Source organism: Apus apus, chromosome 3, assembly GCF_020740795.1.
Source record: "Apus apus isolate bApuApu2 chromosome 3, bApuApu2.pri.cur, whole genome shotgun sequence".
In the NCBI taxonomy this organism is placed as follows: Eukaryota; Metazoa; Chordata; class Aves; order Apodiformes; family Apodidae; genus Apus; species Apus apus.
Window position 1 is genome coordinate 89555173 of NC_067284.1, and position 23452 is coordinate 89578624.

Sequence of the window (23452 nt, forward strand, 5' to 3'; positions counted from 1 at the left end):
CAGATTCCCTGCCCTTGCAATTCAATCCTGCAATCCATGCTGGAAAGTGAGGACATATAATTGATAAGATGCTGACTCCAGCACTAGCAGGACCACTCGATGAGGCAATCAAATTCACCAACATGACAGACCACTCTTCCAGGGGAAAAAAAAAGAAAAAAAAAAAAAAAAGGGAAGAAAAAAAAAAAAAAAAGCTGGAATTTTCTGTCACTTCAGCAAGTTTGACCAGCTTAGCAGTCTGAAGTGCTCCAGCACTGGCACAAGGAAGGTGCTACAGCCAGGAGGAAAGGAAATGAAAAAGACAAAAGACTGAAGACTGAAGTGAAGGAATAAAAAGGAGAAGACAGTGAGACATCTTTCCATAGGCAGAGTGGAGCTGTCATGCCAGCTCAGATGCTCATGTAAACACACAGTTAGGTACCTCAGAACAGCATTAGAAACAGCTGGCATGCTGAGAGGCTAACTGTAAATTAGCCTTGGCTTAACATAATAACAAGCCATGAAGGACTTCAACTTGGTCACTGGGAATCACCTCTCTCCATCTAGGACCCACAACCCTGGAACTACTCCTGAAATGAGGTGCCTACACATTTTCTCACATAATGAGTAAGACCCCAGTATTTTCTCTCAGAAAACTTTTGTAGGAAGGGAAAAGGTTGGTGATGAGATGTCCCCGGTGTTTACAGAGCAGCCTGAATATTACAGTCCATCTGGGAAGAGGCAGAGGTTAAGTTGTCATCCGTGCTAGAAAGGCTGAGATTTTATCCAGTCTCATGTCAAACCCAAAACACAGAAGAAAAACCTGGGAGTGAAGACAGATGACCTGAATGCCCTGCTTCCCTCACCCTAGCAGGTGGTTGTGTCACTCCAGAAAGTCAGACTTGCTCTTGTGCTCCCTCCTGGGCCAATTTCAACTCTTCCTGCATAGCACTGCAACACTGTACAAAAGCCTTCCCACCCGCCCCCTTACAGCTTGCTGCCATCCCAGTTCCCATGCAGGCTGCACCCTCAAAACAAACTGGGTACATGGGGAAATTAAGCAGCAGCCTACTTGTGCAGGAGAGGGAGCAACACTACAGAACTTGATGTCAGCCTTCTTTTGGGAATTTCACAGCATCACAGAATGGTAGGGGTTGGAAGTGACCTCATCTAGTCCAACCTCCCCTGGTAGAGCAGGATCCCCTAGAGCAGATTACACGGGAACACACCAAGGTGGGTTTTGAATGTCTCCAGGGATGGAGACTCCACAGCCTCCCTGGGCAGCTTCTTCCAGTGCTCTGTTATTCAGAGTAAAGAAGCATTTTCTCATATTCAGGTTAAATCACAAATTATTACATAAAAGTGGGAGAGATGCGAGATCTGCAAGACGCACGCAACACAGCACCTCCTTCCCAAATACGCTGCCTCCCCCTGCACGCGGGCTCCCAGCCCCGCAGGGCGCTCAGCGTTCCCACACGCGACCCCGACTCTTCGGCGGCACCTTCTCACCCTTCGCACCGTACCCCCCCTCCGAGCGCTGCCCAGCCAGCCCGGCCACGGCACAGCGACCAGGCTGACTTCTCGCGCCTCGCTGTGATCTCTCGTAATTAAAATTTCACCTACGCAGACTTTATTGCTGCCAGCGCGGAGCACACTGTGCATCCCGCCAGGCTCCAGGGTGGCAACGTAGGATTAAACTGCCCCCAAACGGGGACAAAGCCCCCGCAGGCTGCCTCTCGCCACACGCCCACACGCAGGTTCCTCCCGGGGCTGGGGGCTCCCCTTCAGACACCCCGCCCGCCTCGTCGCCCCCTTTTTCACCTCAGCGGCCGCTCCCGGCCGGGCCGCTCCCCCTCTCGCCCCGCTCCCCAGCCCCGCACGCCGCGGCGCGGATGGACGGACGGCCGCGCTCGCCAACCCGAGGCGGCGGCCCGGGCCTTCCCCGCCCACTCCCCGCCCGGCTCCGCCAATGCCCCGAGGCAGCGGTGCGGGGTGTGTGGAGGGGTGGGGGAACCCCACGCGGGGCTACCGCGGTGTCGGCGTGCGGCCCCCGGGACAGGCGGGGGGGGTCCCGGGGGCAGGGGGCGTGTCCCGCCCCGCCCCCAGCCCCACTCCTCCTCCGGGGCACCGGCGTGCGCCCGTCGTCCGCCGCGCCCGGGACGTTGCCTTGCTCGGCTCGGCTCGGCTCGGCGGGCGGTGCGTCCCGCACCGGAGGAGACGGCGGAGCTCTGCGGCCGGGGCCACCCCGCGGTAAGTGCCGCGCTGCCCGTGGGGCTCTTGTCCCGGGGCTCCCGCGTCCCTGCGGGGCTCCTCTGGCAACACGGGGGGCGGGCGCGGCCCAGAGGAGCTGCCGCAGGACAAAGGACGAGTGCCGGGTCCGGAGTGCGGGAGCGGCAGCTGTCCCGGCCGGTGGCACGGAGCGGTCCCCCCGTGAGCCCGCGGGACGGCGCGGCCGCCGGCGGGGCTGGGAGCGGAGCGCTCAACCCGCGCAGCGCCCAACCTGCGGGCCCCTTGGCAGCGCGGCCGCCGAGGTGCCTGGTGCCCGCGGAGCCGCGGGAGGCTCTCTGCTCCGCTCGGCTGCGCCTGCAGGGGCCTGAGCGGCTAAAAAGTGATGCACAACTTGGTCGGTAAAGGGAGGTTTGGTTTCGGCGGGAGACTTGTAGCGATTTCTAGTATTAATACGAATTTTGCCGTCGCGGGGGCAGCGAGCGCAGGGCTGAGGTCGTGGGGTGGCTGCGGGTGTGTAGCTGCAGCTGGAAGCAGGGGAGTGTGGGGCTCTGGGAGGGTTTTGGAGTCGTAGGAGCTCCATCATCCCTCGCTGTCGTCGGCTGCCACCGACGGGTCTCGCCGGTGCTAGGAGATGAGGTGATGCCGGGGCGCGTTCCCTGGCTCAGTCAAACCGGCTGCGCCACGAGAGAGATCCCCGGCATGGCCGCGGGCAGTGGCCGTGTCCCAGAGGGCTCCTGTGGGACAGAAGATGACACAGGTCTGGGAACCTTCCCAGCAGCAACTTAGTTGGCTGCCACCTGTCTGGCAGGTATTGAGGGAGAGTGACATGGCCGTGGCCAGGCAGTGCAGAATGACTACGAGCCAAGAGGTGCAAGTCCCTGCAAGCTGTAGCACCTGGGGCAGGGTGAGGTGTGTGGGGCAGGTAGCCGAGGACCTGGACTTTCTCCAGGGCCCATCACTGCTTCCTCGGAAGCAGGCTAAGGGGCGAGGGACTGGAGCAAGGCATCTCGTGGGGCTGGTCCAAGTGGCCAGATCATGGTGACAGCCTTTCATCTACTGACACAGGAAAGGAAATGAGTGTCCCAGCAGGTATAGTTGCACGGGAGAAGGGGTGGGTGTCGCAAAGGAAAAAGTCTCCATACTTCATTATTGTTCCAATTCTTTCTTGGTACCAATTTACAGGGAAAGGCTCTGGGTTTCCAGTGCTCAGAAATCATCATCCCCTGCATCGAGTGATGTTTCTTCTGCTGCACAGCAGTGACAGGCTCTCAGGTTAACTCCAAGATGGCATTTAAAATGCACATCTGTGTTTTTCCACCACACCAGGAAACTGGACCTTGTCCCTTCTTCAGAGAACCACAGCGATGCCCAGACCTTGGCAATAAATACTTAAAAAGCATAGAGCACTTTCCCAGAGAAAATAATGAGGGTGTATTTCTAGCACTGATTATCTCTGCAGTAGTGTTTTAAAAACAGAAAAAAAAAAAAAAAAAAGTGTTTTGGACATTGGTTTGTCATTCATTTGTTTAGCTCTTTTTTTTGTTATTTTGTTCTTGGAAAACTTGGAATGACAACAGTGCCTTGGCCTCTCTCTGTTGTTTATTCCTCCCATTTAATTGTTGTGCATTCTTAATCAAAGTGTTCTGTTGTCAGCACCGGTGATGTTGAGAGTCTGTGTAATAACCAGTGTTTAGGCTTCATATGAAGAATGTCAAATCAGAAGAAAATGGGATCCAAAAAGGGGGGAAAAAAGTTTTATTGCAGAGATCACCTTTAGGGGAGAAAAAATAAAAGGGGGAAAACAAAAAAACAGTAATACAAGTTTAAGCAAAAATAAGTCTACAAAATGCTATTGAAGAACAAGAGCCACAGTGATTCTTTTAAGTGGTTCACCAAAAATTCTGTCTGTGATCTTTGGACAGGTTTTTTTCCCGTAGGGATTTTTTTGTACTTACCTAGATTTTTTAAATGAATGTAAGAAGCTGGGATATACACCAGTGGTTAATAAATTTGTGTCACTTTTTTTTCCTGAAACAAAATAACCCTAAAACAAAAATTGTATTTACATGTGTTTTTCCAAGTTAAGTGTTTTTTGATAGAGGAAGTTTTTTGATAGCAGAAAGGGGCCATGCTACTTTGTTTGTCTGTTTGTTTTTGTTTGTTTGTCTGTTTTATAAAGCACAGCTGATAGTGCTTTAAAACTACACCACTGTTTTATGTTCTCAACACTGCAGGTAAAAAGTGTATGAAGTCAGTGGTTAGCTCTGTATCAGTTAGCTTTTGAAGTAGAGTCATTGCCTTACTGTTCATCCAATGTCCAGTGCAAGACAATGTAAATTACTTGCATGCCTACTGTGCTCCAGGGTTACACTTCTGCTTTTCTTGCAGAAGTCCTGTGCTACTGCACTGCTTCTTGATTATATTGGTGGTGTTAAGCAGTGATACCTTAATTTGTAGTGTGTGGTTAGTAATTGAGCATGGACAAATGGAGGTCTCAGCCCAAAAGAGGTCTTCTGACAAAGAGGAGCTCCTTGGAGAATTGCAGTAGAAATTAATTTGTTTCTTGTTAAACCAGTTCTTACGGTTGCTTTTTACTTTTTTTTTTTTTTTTTTCCCTCCGTGTCCTCTTTTTGCAAAATTCAGCATCACCTGAAAAATGCAGCACTCTCTGTAAAGATGATTTTTGTTCTGTTTCTTTTTTGAACTGTGACTTTCCACTTCTCCATCACTTTGCTGAAGTTGATGCCTGGCAGTAGTATGTGCAGTCTCTGAAGCTGCTCTAACCAGAAAGATCCTGCTGTTTGTGTTAATTTTGTCAAGGTATTGGCAGATTGGCATTTTCACACTTGTAATAGAAAGAAGCTGTGTTCCAGATGGAGTTTTATCTGTTCTTTCTAGAAGTTCTTCCACTTCACATAAATCAATATTCCTCTCTGCTCTGAATATGTTCAGGTCTAGCTGTATACTGTAGGGGGAAGAAGTTAGAAGCACAGCAATGCAGAAGCTGGCTAGTTGGTCTGAATATTTCAATGGTGATTCAAATGCCATGAGATCAGCAGTGGACTTTCTCCTTCCTCTGGGGAAGTAAGCCAGCTGTTACATTTTTTGTTTGTTTGTTGTGGGGTTTGTTTTGTTTTGTTTTACCTGGTTATTACTGGTAGCAAAGCTATTCCTGCTCAGAAGAGTTCTTTACATCATATATTGGTAAAAGCATGTATGTTCTTACTTGTTTTGCAGCTCCAGGTATGGCTTGTGAAGTTACGATGATGCTTTTTTTTTTGCTTTTTTTTTTTAAATAAAGATTTTATAGTCTGCTTGCTTCTAGAAATGTTACAAGATGTTGTTGAGAACAGAAGATGAAGGAAGAGTTTATTCATACTTCAAATATGAAAATACCACCACAGTGGCATAACTTCTGCAAAGACAGAAGACTTGTAGAGGAGTGTCTCTCAGTTATTATGTGTAAGGCAAGAGTATAATAGCTCTGCTTGGGAGAAATCCTTTTTTTAGCCTTGGTAGGCTTAAAAACAGGAATATGTTTCCTGGTGGAGAATTAACCAATAGGCTTTTGGCTCATGAGACCTCACGCGTCTGCAATTTGCACAATGTAGAATGTTGCTTCTCCTCTGAGTTAGTAGTAGAGAGAGTTAGTAGTAGAGAGAGCTTTTGCTCTCCCTGCGTTTCCTAAGCTTCCTGACAGTTACAGTGGCTAAGAAGGAAGCCTCACTCTCCCTTATTTGGAAGACCTTGCTGCAGCCCTCCCTCTGTACTTCGCCCCTCCTGTTTCCCATAGATACAAGCCATGAACAGTTTCCAGTAAAGATTGCACTGCTTGGCAGGAGTGCGCGTGGTGGGCACCTGACTGCCAAACTGAAGCCTTTGCTGTTGCTGTCCTTCACTTGAGGTACCAGATGGTCGTGTTTCCTTTACTGCACTCCTGGTTCTGCCTATGTGTGTCCATCAATACCCCTTCTGTAAGGGTCCATCTCCAGAGAGATGTGGCTGGTGTGTTTGAGTGGTGGCAAGCTTGCTGTTACTGAATGGCTATTCAAGCAAATCACTTCCCTTAACCTTTCCAAGATTTCATGCAGTGCTGTCATCCAGCTGAGAAAACAGCTCTGCCCTTCTGAGCAGGCTTCCTTTGCAGCTGTTTTATGTGCAGTGCAATGGACACTCAGGCTGGCTCATGCGTTCTCCCTTATTTTGCTGGTCCTTTCTTACACTTCTGCATTTACCTAGGCCACTCACTATCTTCATTTGATACTTACTTATAAATTTTAATCAATGTGCTTGATTTATGAAGTATCAGGAAGCCTTACAAGTGATTGGTAATCAGTAAACAAGTCCATTAATAGATTATGAAGAAGTAAGCAAATTCACTGTAAGAGAAACTTCATACTGGTAGTCAGATGTGATGGGGTACATGCTACTAGGTTTACCAATCAATGAAAAGGCAGGATTAGTTGATCCATTACTCTTCCTGTGTTGGCAAGATAATGTTTATACCCCCAGGAAAAACATGCTGGAAAGGAATTGCCATGTTCTAGCTGCAGACTTTACTCTTTGGGAATTGTTTAAAGCATATATATTGCTAAGTTTTGCGTATGCTTCTGTTAAAATAATACATTTTAAAAGGCTGCATGTTTTTGTGGCAAAAATTCAAAGGTACTTTCCATCACTTGAAAGTGATGGAAAAATATAGTCCCTGTGAGATCCAAATTCATCCTTTTTTGCCTGGAGTCCTTAATAGTCATTGCCTGTTTCAGAAGTCTCCTGAATTCAGTTTGGTTTCAGGGAAAGATTAAGCCCAGATGATTCATGCTGGGCTCTCCTCACAAAGAGCAAACTACTGAGGAGTTTTTTTCATCGCATGGGAGAATCGGATGGAAGCGTAGCAGCCACCTTCTTGGGCCTGCCACTGCTGCCCTGCTGTTGCGCTTCCGTGTCCTATAGGAGCACCTCCTTTTTCCTCTCCTTGAGGACTAGTTAGGAGCAGTAAGGTCTGCTGTATTCCCAAAAACCTGTGTTACTTTCACTTGGCTACCAGAGGATGCTGCATCATCCCTGGATAGACGAGTTGTCTTCCATCTTTAAGTATAAAGACAGGCAGCCTACAAACTGAGTAGCATGGCAGTGTGGTCCTGGGTTAGGAATAGGAGTCCTGGAGAATTCTGGGAGGGCCCTTCATCCTGAGTACACTGGCTACCTTATGGAAGGTACATAGCAGAAGAGTTATGAACTCAGGAGTGTGTGTCATGTTTTAACACTCACTTGTGCTGCTTGACATGAGGCAGGAAAATTTTGCAGCATGAAAGTGGAGTGTGGGCAGTCATGCCTAACTAAGAGCTGTGTCTAATCCTTCGATGAAGACTAACGAGAATGCACTTTCTTCTCTATTGTTAAAGCTCGGTGTCACTGGGGAGTGCTGCTTGTACTGGAAGAAAGGAAAAAGGATGTTGGTATCTAAGACCACCTCAGTGATTTTCCCATCTGTCCCAGAAGGTACAGGGTGATGGCTAGGTCTGCTAAGGCTCCACAGCTCTGGAGTTTTTGAGGCATCTCCCACTGTACCTTTTGAAAAATCCCAAAGGAAAGGTGGGAGCCAGGCCCACATCCCATCCCTGTGAGAGGACTGCACTCAGATCTAACAGGTGTTGCTAGCAGATGCAGAAGGCCTGTTGCAGTTGCATCTCCCACATCTATGGACTTAAATCCAATTGTCTTTGCTGCTCGTGTTGCATCTGTCCAGTAGCCAAGCTGCATCAGTTCTGAGATCCAGTCCTTCAGAGCACCCAACTGGCTGGGAGGTGTCTTGGTATTCCTTGTTCAATGGCTTTGAATACGTGTTTCCTACTAAGGAGTTCAGAGTGTTTGAAGGCAGGTGTGTATTCTACCCCAGAAATGGCATGTAGACGTCAAATCCATGTGCCTTACCTCCTTGTGGCATCCTTGCCCTCAGATATGTCATGCTAGTCCTGGAGTGATGTTGAGGCAGGTATGCTGGAAAAGTCAGTGTGCTTTTGCAGGACATGACCTAGTTGTTGGTTGCAGGTGGCATCACACATCTGCAGCCATGACATAAAGCTATTTAGCTTCAATCTTGTTTTCTGTCCTGACTAGCAACTTTTTTTTACCTCCCTCATGGTTGATGCATCTTTCTAGAGAAATTTTCATCATTTCAGGGGATAGTCAAAAGAGGTGGGTGGGGTGTTAAAGTTGCTGGGAAAGGTTAATATATGCCATAATTACATATTTTACTTGCTCAGGCTCTTTATTATTCTGCCTTGCAGATAATACTGCTGCCTTACATATGCCTCTGACGGGACAAAGTACTTGGAAGGTGAGGGGGGGGAATTCTCAGTTTTAAGGCCATGTTTCATCATGAGTACGAGACAGCCTGAGAGTGGGTTGCTGCCAAAGGCAGATTTATTTCCAGGTAGTTGTATGTCTTGCTCCAGGACTGCCTTAATTAAAGCTGCTTAAGCTGATTGGGAAACTGGAGCCTAGGAGTCTAGTTGTCTTAGGCTTCTTTGGATAATGTCTGGAACATGTTAATAAGAGCCTTAACGTTTCTGGACAGTTTTTGATGGGACTCCATAGGGCCCCTCTGGTAAAGTTTTATCAGGAAGATGCTCAATGCTTGCTTTCTGTCAGCACTAGCAAAACCAGCTTTCCTAATAAACCTTACAGAGCATGTTTCTTGGTGTTTCTGAGCGCAGCACAGAATTAGGATTTTGTTTTGCTGCTTTGAGTTGATAGGGAAGTGCTTGTTCATCTATCTGCTTTGCTCTCTTGACATGTGGTTGTGGCACTACCTAGAGGCTGAAACCAGGATTAGGACCCACTGTGGTTCCACAAACTCGTGTAAAATACAGAGGCACTCTTAAGGCTAGATGAACCCACATGCTGTTTGCATGAGACCTGCTTCCAGAGAGGCTGGTCGTGGTGTGGCCTCAAATTCAGTGGTGGCAGGTTATCCTTGTGCCATTTTGTATTTGGGCTGCGTGAGGTGGGTTAGCTAGCCATCCTGCTGATCTCTGAAACCAACAGTCTCCTTCCTCATCCTCCTCCTCGTCCCTTGGAGAGTTCTGCCACTCTTATTCCTCTCACTGGGGCAAACCTCTGCCATTCCTGCTTTGACCCAGCGAGTGCTGAGGTCTGGTCCAGTGCTGGGAGGCAGCTTGAGGGGCCCTAGAGAGAGGAGGAGAAGGACAGTTTTTCTTAATGAGTTTTTATGGACATGTTTGAACTGTTTAATCAAGGAGTCTTGAAATTAATGACAGGCATGTTTTCCAAAGCTCTGCTGCACGTGTGTTTAGATAAAATAAACAGTTCTAAATAAGCTGTGCCACCACTCTAGGCACTTAATAAGCCTCCTGACTGATACCAGAAGAATACAAATAAATAGTGCCTCTGACTGTTTCATTGATAGGCTGCTGGGCCTTTGACCAAGCAATTACATCTCAAAATGCACTTCTCTGGGACCTAAAACATGAAGTGATGTTATTTAAAAAACAACAACAACAAAAACACCGAAAAACCCCACCAAACCAAAAAAGACCCCAGAATGAAAGCAAACAACCTGTAGGGTGTCCCAGAGGCCAATGATTGACTTCAGCTTTTATTAATTCATCTGCAGTGTATTTGCTGGAGCTTTTAGGGTTTAATTGAGGTTAAGAGGTTGGAATCTGTGGTAAACAAAAGAATGGCATATGGGCAGTCTGAAATTGTGTATGTTTAGGTAAGAGCATTCCTTCTGTCCACTTCTTTTCACTGGGCAGTTACTCTTGGTTCACAACTTTTTTTTCTTTTTTTTTTCTTTTTTTCTTTAAAGATGTAAACATGAAATGCTAGGAAGTTAATGATTCATTATATTTTATCACAACCTAACATACCTCTAAAGAAGAGAAGGCTGAGCTGGGCTTGTGTTTGACTTCCCCTTTCAGATTAAGGACATTTCTTCTTTAACCTCTTACCTGCTGTGGCAGGTCCACAAGCTCATTTGTCTTAAAACTTAAGAAAAATACGATCTTCCCCTCCTTTCTCACTTTCTGGTTCCCAGGATCCATAGTTGTTCTGTTAAAAACTCAAATGGACAGAGGTGTGAGACAAGAGAAAAAGCTTTCCAGAAGCTTTGTTTTATGGAGGCTGTGGGGAAGTGGGATTCAGTTTCTTAAGTTATCCACAGAACATTGTGTGCATGTGTTTTTCATGGTTGCTTCTTTGTCCTGTTTCCAGTTCTGTTATGAGCCACATGAACATCTTCACTAGACATGATCTCCCTTGGCAAGTGGGAATGTGTACTGGCTAGGGCAGTGGTTTGACAATTAAGACAAACCTCCTTATGTTGGAAAGCTTGAGCTCATATTCTGAGGTTTTTGTGCTCTTGATAAAGTTTATGGCGCGTATGAGATCAGCTGGCAATAATAATAGTGACCTGTTGCCCTTGAGTCAGTCTGTAGACATCTGTAATTTATATACAGCTGTTAGTTGTGTATAGCCTGGAGCCTAAGAGAGCTCATCAGTATAATTACAGCAACAAGAGGGGATAAATCAGAGTTTTTTTTCTTAATATTTTATTTAACAGAAGCTTTCACCTGTCCCAGGAAGTGAAATGTGTCTTTCCTACTTGCTTATAATTTAAAGCAATCTCCTTTTAAAAACTCCTACTGCTTGTGTAACTAAATTCTGATTTTGAAAAAAAATAAATAACACTTTTTTTTGTTAATACAAGTGCAATTTTTTGTGTTTCTGTCTCATAGGAGATGCTCCACATAGAGAACTTGTATTAAAAAATGCCTTATTGAGAAACATTGTGTATGCTGGTTCAGGGAAGGAGCTGCCTGGAACAGCATATGTACTTGCAAAAAGACACTTACAGATCTTTTTCTTGCATTTGATTTAAGAAAAAAATACTATAATGTTTGAACATGGAATTGAAGGGAGAGGAGTAAATCCGAATTACTTTTTCTGTACTGTACTTTGTTTTCCCATGGTGGTTTGATTTTCCCATCTCACACACGAGTGTTTGATTCCACCATATTTTTCCCCTGAAACAGGACAAATGTGATAACACTTAAAAAACTTACATGTAGTGCACACATGCACATGTGTGTGTATATATATATATATATGTACGTATGTCATGTGTTAGCTTAACAGGACCTGCTTCCTTGCTGCTTATGATCCCTTGTCCTTGAATCCATTTTGGAGGGTGAAGGAAAAGCCTGTGCACCCCTTCACAGCCTGTCCCCCACAGGCAGGCTCTGCCATGGGCAGTGGGAGAGGGCAGCACTGCCCTTGTTGGGGTACATGCCCATCCCCAGGGGCACAGGGGGCTTTGTGGGCAGGCATCAGCCAGTAGCACCTCTGTTGCTGCACCCACCAGTGATGGGTGTCTGGGTGTTGCTGGCTGGACCCCATAACTGGTTCATATCTTGCTGGTTCAGATCTCTGCCAACATTCATCCCTAACCCACCCTTGAGGAGCCTCTCCCCTTCCTTCTGGATTCATCAGGTGCCTTGGGATGCTTCCTTGCCCTGGAGAGTGTCAGAGCAGAGGGCTGTAAATAAAATGTCACAAATTGCTGAGCAAACTGTGTCTAACCTGGCTATAATGTGAAGATGATACTGGCTGCTTTGCTTCTGGGTATGAACTGAATTTATGTCTCTTAATTCTGTTATTATAATCACTTCAGCTCCAAGATTCTCATGGAGCTTGGGCTCAGCCCTTGGGAGGAGGCTGGCACTGCTCATCTTGTAGAAAGTATGAAACTGCAGCATGGCCTTGTAACTGTGTATGTTTTCACCTCCTCCTTTAAGTTGAGGTGTTAGATTCAGCAGCTTCCCAGGGACTAGGAGGAGAGAGAGGGGGAGGACATCTCAGCAGCAGCCCACTGCACCGGCACGTGCCTGCTGATGACTTGTGAAAACCTCTGCTTTAGGCAGGAGTGAGGTACCTGGTTGAAGGACAGGGCACTCCCTCCTCTCTCATGGGTATTTTTGGGAAGCAGTGTCATCTGTCTTATCACTTACATGTGGCTCGAAACCTTGAGCCTGGTTTGTTACTCTAAGGAGGCCTGATTGCTTTATGGCACTCTTCTGGGACTCTTGGGCTGTCTAAAGGTTGACCCTGCCCAGTTAATGCTGTGATGCCAGTGTAAACGTTGACTGTGGTGCCATAAAAACGGGTCATTTGGCTTTTTGTTTAACAGCGGGGAGGAAAACATTGCGTCAAACACGTGTTGTGAGCTGCTCCCAGCGCCGGCAGGAGCGTGGCACTGATGCTCTCACCTTCTCAGCAGGTGCATGGGATGAAGGGAGCCTGACGCTCGCCCAGAGAGGAAACCCTGGTCCCCACGGAGCTGCCCATCATGAGCAGGGTGCTGCTGACTGGCAGGATGCAGCCGGAGAGCCGGAGCGTCTGTGTCTTCCTGCCCAGCCGGGAGCAGCTCAGCCTGAGTGTCGGGGTGAGTGGCGGGGAGGGAGGCCGGGAGGTCGCTGCATCATGGCCAGAGCTGTGGTTCAGTTTTGTTAGCTCCCATTGTTCTCCTGAAATCCTGGTGCCGGTCTGCTGACCAAAAGGCTATTAGCCAGCTTATGGTAATTGGCGCTCCATTTTCTAATTGAGCAGCTTCTACTAATTTGCAGAGTTCCTTATAAGAGTCCTGGTTGTCATTTTGGATGAGGGGGTCTCCTCTGCTCTTTTTCTGGTGTTACTCCCTTTTTCATTCTTTCTCAGTGTGTTTGCTACTGCTAATAGTCTGGCCATTTTAAAATAAAATTGAACCTGAAATTCCTTCGTGACTCAGCAAGCATGCCCAACACATGACCATTTCTCTGGCATTTTAGCCATTTCTGATTTTAGAATCAGAATTATAGAATGGTTTGGGTTGGAAGAGACCTTAAAGATCACTTAGTTCCAACCCCAGTGCCAAGGGCAGGGATACCTCCCATTAGACCAGGTTCCTCCAAGCTCCATCCAACCTGGCCTTGGATACTTCCATGCAGGGGCAGCCACAATTTCCCTGGGATACCTATTCCAGTGTCTCACCACTCTTACACTAAAGAATTTTTTCATAATGTCTAAGCTAAATCTCCCCTCTTCCAGTTTAAAACCATTACCCCTTGTCCTATCACCACATGCCCTTGAAAAAGTCCCTCCCCAGCTTTCTTGATAGTCTGCCAATCTCTTAAAAAACTCTTAAACAACACTGAGGGTTTTCGTCCCTCCTTCGAGTATTTGTACACAATAAATAAATAAAGGTAGGTCTCTTAACTTCTTTGATCACCTCTTCAAATGCCCAAGTGTGTGTGCACGAGGGACAGCAGAGCCAGGTCAGCTGGCAGCCCAGCATGGCACAGTGTCTGCCACAGCACGGTGCCTCTTTGTGCAGTGCTGGTTGCTCCTTGAACTTGTGAGAAACTGAGCTGACAAGGGCAACTCACATTCAGGTGACAAGCTAGGCTCAAAGATAAGTGCTCTCTTGTGATTGCGTGTGTGCACTCATGTGTGGGCTGGGGAGGTTTTTGCTTTGTTTTTTTTCCCCATCTGGGATGGGGAGTGGGAGAAGACAGTTGAGGTAAACTTATTTTAAGCTCTTGATTGAAACAGTGGCCTTTGAAACTATGCATGCTAATCTTCAAAATCCATGTTGGAATTTTCCTACCTGCTGTGTTTAAGTGTGGCATCGCTAACTGAAACAGCCACGAGGGCTGGATGGAACAAGGCTGTAACAGAAAATCTGGGGCGTGCTGCTTCTAGGTCACCAGTTCAAACCCAGCCCAACTACCACCCCAGAAGGCTTTTGCTATCTGCTGGCTTTTGTGCAAGCCACAAAATGATCATTTAATTAAGTTCTTGGCAGCAGGTGCACAGGCAAGGGTAATGATCTGTTGTGACTGACCTTAAATCTCACCTTCTTATAGCTTTTATCAGGGATGCTAAAGATCTGAGATAGCAGAGCCCGCCCTGCCGTGGGGAAGGTGCAGACTGGCGGGCAGGAGGGCAGTGTCCCCACAGGGCTCATGCTGTGGCCCCTCCTCACTGGGCACACAGCTGTTCCTCCACCACTAAGTCATGCTATGCTGTATCGAGTTTAGGCAGCACTTAGACCATGTAGTAAATCCCAGATACCCACAACGTATCTTCAAATCATTTAGGTTGGAAAAGACCCATAAGATCATTGAGTCCAACTATAAACTTAACACTGCCAAGTCCACCACTAAACCATGTCCCTAAGTGTCACATCTACATGTTTTCAAAATATCTCCATAAGCATAAGAAACAGTCTTTTGCCTTGAGCGCTGGCAGGGACAGAGGGAAGGTGCTGTGTCCCCTTGTTCCTGCCTGCTGTCCCTCCAAAGAGTCAGGATGCCAAGAACATTGCTGTCTCGTCCCGTGGAGGGGTCCCTGCCACAGCACACCTCAGTAGCCCTTTTAAAGACATCTTACCTCCTTGATTCTGCTGCCCATGCTTTGGCAGCTGGCAAGTTGAGAAAGTATGTACATGGAGATGCCTGCGTGTGAAACAGAGTATCTGCCTTGGCCAGTGCAGAAGACCTCAATGCACAGTTGTGTCCTAATTGCATACAGAGTGAAACATGACCTGCTAGAGCTGAGCAGGTCACCAAAACCAGCTTTGCATTTGGCTTCTGTCTTTACCATAAAACCTCTTCAAAACAACAACAAAAATTAAGATTTTGCAGCTGGAGAGATTGTTGTGGTTTTTTTAAAGTAACATCAAGGCAATTTTCTAGTCATGTTGGTAGAACTCAAATTTAATTAGTACAACCACAGGTGATACTTTGTGTGTTTATTGGAATAATAATGCTACTAGTTAAGATTTCCAAAGCCTTTTAAGCCTCTTCAGTGTGGAATGTAAATACTAAACAAGCTTGCATCTCTGTGAGGTAGGTTGTCCTTCCAGCAGAATAAATCATAGATCCTTCCCATGATAAGCACTGTGTTTATGCAGGTAATTCTTTTCTCCCCCATCCCATATAAATTCCACCCTTCCAGATAAGAGTTTACCTAAGTGTTTTATGTGGTCTCATGTAGATAGAAGCCTTCTCTTTAAAATGGATTTGTCATATGCCCTGCACAGATAGTGCTGTTGAAGAGAGAAGGGCAGGATGAATTTCCAAGTCTCTTCCCCCATAATTGAGTATCTCTTAATTAACTTTGGTCTCCACCTTTCTGGATGTATAGATAAATTAGAGGGGATGGTGAAGAGGAAAACCATCTTCCTGGGACCAACTGTGAACATGAGGAGAAGCAGAGAAGTGAAGAGAACTAGTAGGTGCTGCAGCTCATCAGCTGCCCCAAGGAGAGGGATGTGAAGTGGGAAGTTTCTGCTGGGGAGAATGGACATCAGAGCAACGCAGTCTGCCTTGCTGCAGGCAGCCCCAGAGGGACATGGAGTATGCACACCAGGAAGCTTATGCAGGCTGGGAGTGAGAATGGTGCAACTAAAAATTGCATTGTTTGCACCAAAGATCTTGGAGTAGTATCTGGTTTGTTCAGTTTTGTTTATCTGCCAGCATTGTGGCTTATCTCCCTGATAGTTTTGAACCTGTTGATCATATCAGCTAGTTTCTATGACTAGGTTTCTGAAAACTTTCTTGGGTAGTACCAGTTGAATAAAGGAGAGGGACAGACCTATGCTAGTGAAGGTCCAGCTGCCAGCAAGGGGAGCAGGGCAGGCAACCCCTCTACCTGTGTTTGAGTAGTTCAGCAGCAGCCACAGCACATGTTGCTCCTTGCCTACCTTCTGGATTAAAGCTGGGAGCATGAGCAGAAATTTTTGGAGAGGAGGAAGTCTGGTGAGGTCCTCTGTGCTGGTGAATAACAAACGTAGGGCACAGGCCCAAAGGCTTTCAGTTGTTCTGTGAGCAGGAGAGCTGATGTTTTAAAGCATATGGACTAAGAGAACTAGAGATAGGTAACCAATATGTGTGAGTATTTGCACACAGAATAACCTTGGAGTAGCAGTCACTTTCTGCAGACTTGCACTTGACCTCATTTTGGACTAAATTTCATGTGTAAAGATGCCCTGAGTTTGACATGGGGCAAAGCTGAGTATGAGGGGAAAGAGTGATTCACGGCATGTCTGGGATGGAGCTTGCCACAGGAATCACATGCAGAGGGAGGAAAGGCCAAAGAGAAGTGCACAGCTGAAAAATGCAAAGGGAAACTTTGGTTGCTTTGAGCAGAGGGGAAGGCAGGAGGAGGGGACAGTGATCTCAAGAGTGATCAGTGTTGCATGGCCTTGAAGGCTGGGAGTAAAACTTGATACAGAAGGGAAGTGCCAAAAGGAGAGTGGACGATTTAGTAGCTCATGTACCTGCTGTGCAAGAAATCTAATTAAATAGCTGCTTTAGAGCTGAGTGTCATGAAACACTGAAGTGCTGAGTTCCTTATTATCTTAAAGCAGGTTTTTTCCCTTAGATATGAAAGCATGCCACTTAAAAAATTCATCTACTTGCATAGCTTTACACAGTCCTGTGCTGCCAGTGACTCTTGTATTGCACATAACCATTCTGGCTAGGGGTACATCACTTCTTCCTTAGTGAGTCTTTCCCAGGTAGAACATGCTCAGAGTTTGCTTCCTTGAGAAAGAACACAGATTTGTACCCAACCTTCCCTTCCAACTGCGTGTTCTTGGCAGCTGAGCAAATACTGCATTTAGGTGGGAGACTGTAAGGGTGCAGTCTCACACAGTGACCCACAGTAAGACCCCAATGTGGGTTTGGGACTTACCAGAAGTTTGCACAACCTACTTCTCTCCCAAAGCATGTATATTTGCACACATGTATTGGTGTAGCACAGGTTTCACAGCTCCCAATAAAGCAGTAGTGAGTTGCTGGCTAGTGATGCCTTGTCACATAGAAGAAAATGAATACTAAAATGACCTCCTGTTTCCCATTGTCCATGTCTAGTGACATAGAATATCCCGGAGCAGGGAGGAGAGAGCAGCCAGGTTCTGGGGAGTGTGGCATGCATCCACTAAAAGGGTTTTAAGAATTACGGTGGTGATTATGTTGAGCATGGTGATTAGATTGTGGGAGAGTTCAGTAGTCGACTTCTGCCCTGTTATCTTCACTGCTGTGAAAGTAGCACTGCACTGTCCCCCTCGGAAAGGCTGCTCAAGCAGCTGCTAATCTGCATTGTCCAGCAGTGGCATAATTAAACTCAGAGGTTCTGGCTCATTTTGCTGCTGTGGCTGTTAGCACCCGGGACTGACCTGAGGTTGTCTGTCGGTGGTGTTTTGCTCTCCTCACATCTCTCACTCAAAATTCCTTCCCCCATGCCTCTAAGGGTTGGGAGTTCAGGGGTTTTTTTGTTTTGTTTTGTTTGTGCCTGGGGTTGTCTGTCTGTGCTCCTGGGGTCGTGCGATGGGGCAGGGGGAAGTGAGGCTACAGCTGGGGGGACAGTTAGTGGGAGAATTCTCCAATGTAGTACACAGCCAGGTCTGCACATGTGGATTGCCAAAATTGTGCTCGTTGCTGGGGAAGCCTGTGATCTGAGCAGCCCTGCTAAAAAAGTGCACACACACAGTAGTTCTGCTGCTATGCCACAGGTCTCCCTTGCCCTGTGCTGTGCTTGCAAATACTACCCAGCCTCTGGTCCTGCAGGAGCATGTGCTGGCAGCTCTGCTTTCCCAGTGCTTCCTCAGTACATGCACATCATTATGGTGGGCAAGGGTACTGGAATGTCTTAGTGTGGCATAGAAATGGGAAAGAGCTTATAGGCTGTTGGTGACAGCTTCAGAAGATGAACATGTTAACTGCTGTGTGACTGTGACCAGAAGTCAGCAAGGGACAGAACAAGGTCTTCTGTGTGGGATACAGAGCAACCTCATCTCAAACCCACAAGCTATTTCTACTCAAACCATGCAGTCTTAGGTTTGTTTGTGCACTTTTGTTTTTAGTTCTCCTGAAAATAAGTTTTCTTAAGAGGATTTTTCTCTTTACATCTCTCAAAAAAACCCAAACACAACAAAACACATCTGCATGAGACTAGTATTTTCGTTTCTGTAATTACAAACACACTTTCTATAAGAGCACCTATAAATAGCCTGGTCAGTACTGCACAAAACTAGGGCTCCAGGAGTGCTCTGAATTCTTATGCAAAGATATCAATAGATAGGAAAATTTAAATTCATATAATAATACGAATAATAGTAAAATATAGCAGAGTCCCTATACACTATTAAGGAAGGAAAATGACATATTTATTAATGTTCTGTGATAACAGCAATAATACTGAAAACAAATTTTGTTCTGTTTTGGGGGGGAAGCCAAGGGGGTTTTTTGGGGCAAGTTTTTTTGCTATGGTACCCAAAAATGTATTGGTCAATGTAATGAAGGAGAATTGCTGTACCCAGGTGTGTGAACCATCTGTAATGTTGGATTGGTTGTTTCTTTCAGGTCAAAGCCACTGGACAGGAGCTCTTTCAGCAAGTTTGTGATTTAGTGAAGATTAAAGAGCCTCACTTCTTTGGCCTCAGCATTGTTAAAAGTAAGCAAACTCAATGCATGGACTTGGCAAATGTCCACAGACCCACTTGTGTATTTACAGTGTGTGCATATATACACAGTGGCTGTGCCTGCAGGGAATTTGATTGTAATAAGGTCACAAAGTATGTAGATTATGCACAGGCTTCTTGGAGCTCTTTTGATCTTTGGTATGTGGGCAGACAAATTGGGAGAAGGGGGGGGGCTTTTGTTCTCCTCCTTTGTTCTTGTGTTCCGCCTTTTTGTGGGGTTTTCTTTCTGTCTTGTAGCCAAGTTGCTAGCCAATATACTTGTCACTGAATTCAAAACTCTCAGTAGTTGAACAGGAGGTGAATCTTGAAAGAACCTTGGGGCTGAAAGTGTTACTTACCTTCTGAAGCCACATGCAAAGAATGTGGTACCAGGGGGAGGAAACTCAAATGATTTGAGGGCACTGAATGCCTATGACACTGGGTTTTGAAATACATCATGGGAAAAATAAAATCTCTTAGTCCATGAGTTGAACTCCAGTCTGCTTGGTCCTGTTGCCCTGAGTATTGACCAGGTAGCAGTGTAAGATGATGCCTTAAAGGAGAAAACTGGTAAGAGATACTACATTTCTAGGATGGTGTGTGCATTGGCACTCCCCCTCAACTCTTAGTAATTAGAAACGGATCTGGTGTCCTCCTTATTCTGCCTCCCCATATTTCCAAAAGCATGGAAAGGGACTTTTCTTCCCTGCAAAATTTTTCTCAAGTGTGTTAATATTTACTGCTGCAACTTGTTCCATTGACATAATAGATTTTTGCAAGTCCTAAATAAGGTTTCTTTTGCCTTCTTATGAGTATGTGGGATAGTTTTGTTTAAGTTTACTTGTCTCATTTCTTTCTGCTTTTTTTGAGAACACAACTCAAATGAAGTGTGGAGTAAGCTGTTTATCTTTGCAAGGTTAATAGAGTCTCCAAGAGATTCCATCAGTGTAACTAAACTGTTAGCTAACAAATTTATCTGTGCATTCAACCAGGGCAGGGTCTCTTTCTCTCTCTTTCTCTCTCTTTCTCTCTCTTTCTCTCTCTTTCTCTCTCTTTCTCTCTCTTTCTCTCTCTCTCACTCAACCCAAAGCTTAAAATAGCTTTGGGTTTATTACTGTAGGGCTGTAGCAAAGGGACACTTTTGGTTTTCTGTTCCCCAGTTATTTCCCACCCCCATCCCCCTGTTTTGGCCAACAGGCTGGTGATCATCTCCTTTACTGCCAGTGGTGAGGTGTTGTTTCTCTTTCAAATGTAGCACTCTTCATCTCTGGGTTTGGAAGAAGCCTTTAAGGCATTGCCTGCTTTTCAGGGATTTTTGGTTTCACAGAAAGCTACCATGTCAAGAAGGGGAAGCAGCTGGGTCAGGTTGTGGGGAGGTCTGGATAAGTTTTGCATTGCCCAGGGTTGTCTTGTGGGTACTTAAGTCTTGCCTTGCCTTAGCCAGGCAGCAAGTTGGTGAACCTCCTGCAGAAACTTCTAAGGGAAAACCTGAGGCTGGTCTGTGAGGCAAGGGTGGGATGGATGTGTGAAAACTGGAAGGGAAGCCTCTGTGCTTCAGACCAAAGTATTCCCCTTCTGCATTGTGCTATCACCTCTCTGTCCTGCAGCTCTAAGATGTCATTTTTTAAGAAACAACTCCTCTGTTTTAATAAGGGTGTATTCTCCAGTTTCTTGATCTGTACTCATTTTTGGCAGTGTGATGCTTCCATATGCAGAACAAGGTATTCTAATCCACCTGCATCCATTACCTTGCTGCTAATTAGTCAACAAAACCCTGACTGTCAGTAGTGGCAAGAGAATGAAAATTAAGGGATTTCTACAGAACTGTAACCAATCACACTGGGTGGATTATCTGGATTAGAAGCGCATTTGACCTGCAGACGTACAGAAAGAATAATGCTCAGTTGGTCTCATAGTAAGCATGTGTGTGAGGGGGAGAGGTTGGGCTCCTTAATCATAAGCAGAAATTTAACCCCTATATATGGCAAAATGAAAACAGCACCAAAGGCACTGTGCAAGCTGCAAACCACAAATGCTCTGAAATCTAAGCTCTAGGTCTTGGGCCATGTATTCTAGTGTTCTTTGCCTAAATTTGTTGCCTTCACTTCTTACAGATGTTGAGGGCAAATTTCAGGATTTAAGATAGTGGTAACGGTGGCAGAAAATATTTTTTTTACCCCTTTTTCTCCTGAGCTTTTTTATTCTCAGGACAAAAACCCTTCAGCCAACTGTGTGCGATTGGGGGGGAAGCTAGCAACTGTAATAAGAATTTGATCCTTTTGAAAATTAGGGTTAGAAGTGTATAATAATGGCAAGTCATACTGACACAAAGCTTGGGATATGTTGCTTATCTAGTTTTGTCACAGATCATCAAGCAGGCCATACTGGTGTGCTGCTGAAGTGCATTGTTTTCTTGTAGTTTGCTCAGTGAAAGATCCTGCAACCTTGCCAGGTTCAAGCTGGTTCCGTAGGCTTCAGCAGCTGGGTCCTAAATTGGGTTGTATATCACAGTTCCTCCTGCAGGGTCAACCTTATCTAGTGCCCCATGGGAGGTTTCCATCTCCTTATCCAAAAGTGTATGCAGAGATACAATTCGGTCTTTTAAAACAAAACTGATTGTCAGCAGACAAAGAACAGCCAGGCCTCCTTTGTTGTTATAACCCAGATCCCTGTGATCCTGAATCTTTGGCTTCTCTTTCCTAGGAGCAAACCTTGCTTGACCCAAGCAGATGGAAGCCTATTTGGGAAGGAGCCAGCCTGCAGCTCCTACACTGTCTCTCTGTGTCCTCTTATCAGTTTGTCAGGCTGGCTTTCTAACAAAGTCAAATCCTTTTGCTTCTGCTCCCCTGCCTCCAGGATCATCCTTCAGTTATCACAGCTGTGGCTGTTCCCTTTGTCAGGCCACCGCCTCCTGGCACATACTTAGCAAGGAGGTTGGTGGTTAACTCTGCCAAGACCACTCTGTCACCAGTTAATTCTTCTGCATCTGTATATCCCCTAGTACCGAAGCACATGGAATACGCTACCATATTATCTTTATGTAGGTATTTGTTACAAAAAAGGGTCTTTTAAGAAGACAGATGACAACAGAAGTTCTCCAGAATACCCTCTGATGATTTCTACTTCCCAGTCCTTCCCCACTATCCCTGCTTCTCCCTCACCTCCCTTAAATCTGCTTGGATAGTTGCATCTAGCTTATGAATTTCTTCCATATTCTCAGATACAGCTCTATTATAATGATTCTGGTACCTCAAATGAATTAAAGGCAATGTAAGAAAAACATGCAGAAAGGGGCCACCTAGAGGGAACTGCAGAGGTTCAGGTCTTCAAAAAGTATATAATACTCCTTGGAAGTAGTTGCATGGTCTCTTCCTAGGAAGGCATTTTTTTTTGCCTTTATCTGCTGTCAGTTGTTTCTCCTTCAGCACCAGCACAATGTCTGGCCATGCCTTCTTGCGAACTGTAAGATGCCAGCATAAAATTCCCGCAGTACCTATCCATCATCAGGAGTCACTGAGCCTTTATCTTGGTCTTCAGACCTCAGCAGTTCCTAACAGCCACACAACCTCAGTCTTTTTCATATTGCCTCCTTTCATTGTCCCCTCCATATACTTTTTGTCCATAACTGGTAAAGCAACCTCAGCCAGGACCTCTCTTGCTTTACTCCCAGCTTGTGTTGTGGTTCTTCCCTTCTTCACTTGTGATAGATGTACTTCCCAGCTAAAGCTAAAAACACAGGTTGTCCTGAACCAAGTTCTTCTAGACCCCTCAGTAAGCTAATCAACTGGGTACTGAGGTGGATGAGGCTTCTTTCTGTTAGCTTGAAAGGTAACACAAGGAGCATCAAGAAGGTATGTAGAGGTGGTGGGACGAGGTGCCAGGTAGATGTTCCCAGGCTACCAGCTTGGAAGCCTGGGGAGCTCTGTGTGCAAAAGGAGTGTGTAGTTGGCTTGTCTTCAATAAACAAACAAAAAAATCCATTCTGGTATTTAGGGAAACTAAAAAGGTTTTGTGAAGCCTACAGCATGTGCTGTGAGGTATTTTTGAGTGCTTTTTTTAAGCTTTAGCTCTCCCTTAGCCCTGGCACCCCTCTGTTCTGTTCCAGTCTTTTCCAGTTGCCTCTCAAGGGAAATAATGGTGTTGCCACAAGGCTTCTTGTAGTATCTGGGAGAAGTTAAGTGCTGTAGCCACAGATATTTTTTTTTTCTCATCTCTATAAAGCAGAAAATGCTTCTTGTGTGGAAGTTTGGCTTTGCACTAGTTCATATTTTTTTTAATACTAATCTTCTGGACTAAGTAATTATAATATTAATATATACTTCACTCAACCAAAGGAGTTAATGGGACGTTACTGGCTGCCAGTGGGGCCTGATCTCTCCCTCTTGGTACAACAGGACTTAGCTCTGGAATTTCTCAGTGCTCGTAGCTTAAAATGGGCACAGGAAGAGAACAGGTTATTGGCGTTCACTGGTACTTACCTTTTCTGCAGGGAACTTAGCTTTCATGAGAAACTAAATGGAGAGGCACTGGTTAATGCAAAATAATGGCTTTTAGAGTAACAATAACTCAGAACTGATTTGACCTTGTATTACAGCTATAATTTTCTATTCCCTTTTTCCCCCCAGTGTAAATAATGTCTATTGTAAATCTGTATCACTCAGTGGAACTGTGTCACTTTTTTCTGACTGGAGACCCGGCCCATTATTTTTTTGCAAC

The 23452-nt window shown here is 45.8% G+C and overlaps 1 protein-coding gene across 2 annotated transcripts in view; it reads left to right on the plus strand.

Annotated features, from left to right (window-relative positions):
* The first annotated feature begins 2154 nt into the window (after window positions 1-2154).
* Window positions 2155-23452, plus strand: part of FRMD1 (FERM domain containing 1) — a 40984-nt gene continuing 19686 nt past the window's right edge. For both annotated transcript variants that reach the window (XM_051615502.1, XM_051615503.1), the window contains exons 1-3: window positions 2155-2229; window positions 12509-12676; window positions 18639-18729. In XM_051615502.1, coding sequence (XP_051471462.1) covers window positions 12581-12676; window positions 18639-18729 — 187 coding nt within the window. In that variant the 5' untranslated portion in view covers window positions 2155-2229; window positions 12509-12580. The remainder of the gene's footprint in view (window positions 2230-12508; window positions 12677-18638; window positions 18730-23452) is intronic.